This window comes from Tupaia chinensis, unplaced genomic scaffold (genome assembly GCF_000334495.1).
Source record: "Tupaia chinensis unplaced genomic scaffold, TupChi_1.0 Scaffold000212_1, whole genome shotgun sequence".
Taxonomy (NCBI): Eukaryota; Metazoa; Chordata; class Mammalia; order Scandentia; family Tupaiidae; genus Tupaia; species Tupaia belangeri.
Genome location: NW_006159687.1, coordinates 3,122,785 through 3,126,718, shown reverse-complemented (window position 1 = coordinate 3,126,718; position 3,934 = coordinate 3,122,785). Strand labels below are relative to the sequence as shown.

At 43.6% G+C, this 3,934-nt stretch overlaps 1 protein-coding gene across 2 annotated transcripts in view; it reads left to right on the top strand.

Moving 5' to 3' along the window:
• MCCC1 (methylcrotonyl-CoA carboxylase subunit 1) overlaps positions 1-3,934 on the top strand; it is a 69,449-nt gene that overhangs the window by 13,286 nt on the left and 52,229 nt on the right. For both annotated transcript variants that reach the window (XM_014587424.2, XM_027771419.1), the window contains exons 4-6: positions 1,183-1,304; positions 2,275-2,422; positions 2,515-2,636. In XM_014587424.2, the coding sequence (XP_014442910.2) occupies positions 1,183-1,304; positions 2,275-2,422; positions 2,515-2,636 (392 nt within the window). The remainder of the gene's footprint in view (positions 1-1,182; positions 1,305-2,274; positions 2,423-2,514; positions 2,637-3,934) is intronic.

Sequence of the window (3,934 nt, the reverse complement as noted above, 5' to 3'; positions counted from 1 at the left end):
CTCCTCCTAGGTGTATACCTAAAAGAATTTAAAGCAAAAAGCAAAGACTCAAGCAGAGACCGACCCCAGTCTTCATAGCAGCCTTAGTCTAGTCTCTGTAGCTAAGAAGTTGGAGTCTGTCAACATGTCCATCAACAGGATGGATGAACAAAATGTGGAGTGGATGTACAGGGAATAATTCACCCTTAAACAGGAGTGAAGTTCTGATACATGCTGTCACTTGGGTGAACCTTAAGAACATTAAGTGAAGCAAGCCAAACACAAGGGCTAAAATCCCACGTGTACAGGTACTCAGACTAGGCAAATTTGTAAACAGAACGTTAAATAGAGGTTGCCAGGGACTGAATAGGAGGGGACGGGGGATGATGTTTGGGGTGGTGAAAATACTCTGGACATGGGTGGTGGTCATGGTTGCACAACATGAAGGCACTTAATGCCATTGAATTATACATTTAAATGTGGTTGAAATGGTCACCTTTGGGCCAGCAGGTGGCGTGGTGGTTAAGAGTGCTGAAGACCCACATGGCCGACAGGGTTTGAGTCCCAGATCTGGCTGCTTACTTTCTCTCTCTCACTCTGTCCCTCTCTGGTCAAATTTAAATAAATAAAATGTGATTAAATGGTAATATTTATGATACATATCATATGAGAGAGATATATATTTTATATGTGTGTGTGTATATATTTTATATATATATAATCACAATTAAATATAGATTCTTCTGGTTTAGGTCAGGCTTCAGAACTTTAGTATAAGAGTCAGCCCTTTAACGTAGTAGTTAATGACAGCTGGATTTTACATTGCTGTCTGGTTCAAATCCCGGCCCTGGTGGCTTGCTAAACATGCTGGTCACATGTGCATGCATGCCCCAGATAGTGACAAGATGGAGAAGTGGAGAAGAGATTGGAGCATGCCCATGCCCCACTGGATAGGGCTGTCTCCTTCTCTCTCTCTCTCTCTGCCCCCCTCCTTCCCTTTCCCTCTCTCTGCCTAGTGCGTACCTCTGGCAATTAAACCGATAATGAATGTGAGTGTTTTTGACATCTCTTTGGACGCAGGTTTTGATATGACCATAGCACACAGTGGGGGCCTCCCCAGGGAAAGACAGCATCTCCTGAGCCCAGCTTTGCGGTCCAACACTAACTGCAAGACTAAATTTGCCATTTGTCTCTCACATCTAGGCTATCCATCCTGGATATGGTTTTCTTTCAGAAAACATGGAATTTGCCGAACTTTGTAAGCAAGAAGGAATTATTTTTATAGGTCCTCCTTCATCTGCGATTAGAGACATGGGTATAAAGAGGTATGAGTTTAGATTTTTTAAAATATAACCCTGTGTGAGATCAATGGAAATCATTTGCTTTACTTATAATAACTATAATTATTACAGTTGATCTTTGTACTTTATAGGTTCGAACTACATGGATCCACTTACATATGATTTTGTTTTTGAGCAAATTCTGTAACTGTGCTTTCTTTTTCTTATGTTTTTCTTAATAACATTTTCCTTTCTCTAGCTTGCTTTATTGTAAGAATACGGTATTTAAGGCATATATCATACAGAATATGTGTTAATCAGCTGTGTTCATGGTAAGACTTCCAGCCAGAAGTGGACTATTAGCAGTTAAATAGTGGGGAGTCGGGAATCATATACGACTTTCTGACTGCATGTGGAGGTGACGGCTCATGCTTCTGACCCCTGCATTGTCCAAGGGTCAACTGTATGCCCTGTAATTGTTGTAGGCTGAACTTGTTTGTCTCCTGGGGAAATTCCATCGAGTTACAAAAACTATTCAATTACTTAGCGTTTCGAATCAATATATTCATTAGTTTGGGTGGATGAAAATAAGGTGGGATGAGCTACCACGTGAAATGAGGAAAACTGACCAGTAGGCGTGCTGGCGTTTGCATTAGTATTCACTGTCTCAGACAGCCCTTTCTTTACCCGAGGAGTGTTTTCTTTAAATCGTCCCACTGCGATGTATATTTGTGTTTCACTTCTATGTAGTAGTTCTTAGAACGGGGGCATCTTGAGGCTGGCAGGTGGCGTGGTGGTTAGGGGCGCTAGACTTCCACGTGGCTGACCATGGTTCGAGTCCCAGACCTGGCGGCCTGCTTTCTCACTCTCCCTTTCTCTCTTTTTCTCTCTGTGTCTCACTCTGGTCAAATTGAAAATAACAATAACGATAAGTAAAATAAAGGGGAAAATTCTAAAAAGAAAGAATTGGGACATCTTGTGGAATTTTTTTTCTTCTTTTTTTTAACACTACAAGCACATCCAAATCCATAATGGCTGCAGCCGGGGTCCCCGTGGTGGAAGGTTACCACGGCGAGGACCAGTCAGACCAGTGCCTGAAGGAGCATGCTGGGAAAATCGGTTACCCTGTCATGATCAAAGCAGTCCGTGGCGGAGGAGGAAAGGTGAGAGGGTGCCCACTTATGTTGGCCACTCCTGGCTAGATTTCCCTTTTTCCCTTTTGTTTATGTTGTCCCATCTGTCTTTTCTGTCTTAGGGCATGAGAGTGGTTAGATCAGAAAAGGAATTTCAGGAGCAGTTAGACTCAGCACGGAGAGAAGCTAAGAAGTCTTTCAATGATGACGCCATGCTGATCGAGAAGTTTGTGGACACGCCAAGGTGGATTTAGTTTTTTGTTCTTTTTTTTTTGCTACAGGGCGCGTGCGCTAACCAGAGAGACAGAGACGGACAGAAAGCAAGAAATCACCCCCCAGGGTGGATGACCATGCCACAATCCCTTCTCCTCCATTCTCCTCTTGGGATCTTGGGCACGCATGCACACGCGCCCGGTGTGAGTTTAAGCCACCGGATCTGGGATGCGAACCGCAGTCAACTACATAGGAGTCCAGCGACATAGCCATTACGCTAACTGCTGGTCCCATGTTCTGACTCTTTTTAGGTTAAATGATAAAGTGATGCATGCACAGGTCTGACAGCTGGCATGCTGGTTGTGGTGGTAGACTGCCACATGGCCAACCGTGGTTTGAGCCTTGGACCTAGTGGCTTGCTTTCTTGCTTTCCCTCTCTCTCTCTCTGGTCAAATTTAAATTTAAAAAATAATAATAAATAAAATTAAATGAAGTAATTCTTTAAAAAATAGGAGTAGTACATACACACTCTATAAAACGTAAAATTCTAATAGTAACAGAGTACCTTAAGCTCCTCATTCTCTCCCCACTGTAACCTCCGATGATTACAGGATGGTATGCATTCTTCCAGGCGTTTCCTTTTTCTTTGTAATTTTTCCAGAGGGTACATGTACTTTCGGAGAGAAAGAGACAAAAAGAGAGAAAGCAAGCAAGCAAGCACCCCACGCCATGAGGGATGGTCACAGCGTCATCCCTTCTCTCCCGTGTCCTTTTTCAGGATTTGGGGTACACGCACGTGCTCCACTGTGTTTTTCAAGTGTTTGGGTCCAGGACCTGAACCGTGCACGTGGCCATGTGGCATCCAGCTGCCTTAACGTCATGCTACAGGCTGGCCCGTCTGTCATTTAAAATAAGATACTGATTGTAAAGTTTCTTGTTTCAGAGATGATTGAGGATAATTTAAAAGTGTGTGTGTGTGTGTGTGTGTGTGTGTGTGTGTGTGTGTGTGTGCCTGTCAAGTGAGAAGAGTAGTTCAGTAGTTCATTTGGGAACCATGACCAGAAGGGGATTTACCTTACAGATAACAAACTGAAGCTTCAGGCCCTTCCCTTGTATGAGCCTCCTTCTCTTTTCTTTTTTGTTTTGCTTTGTGTTATACCACAGGGCTTGTGTCTCTCACCAGAGAGAGGGAAAATGAGAACTGATCCACAGGGGGTTGGACACACTGCAGTCCCTTCCCCTCCGTTCTACTCCTGGGATTTTAGACACACACATACACACACACACACACACACACATACACAGCCAGACTGATTTTCAAGCGCTCAG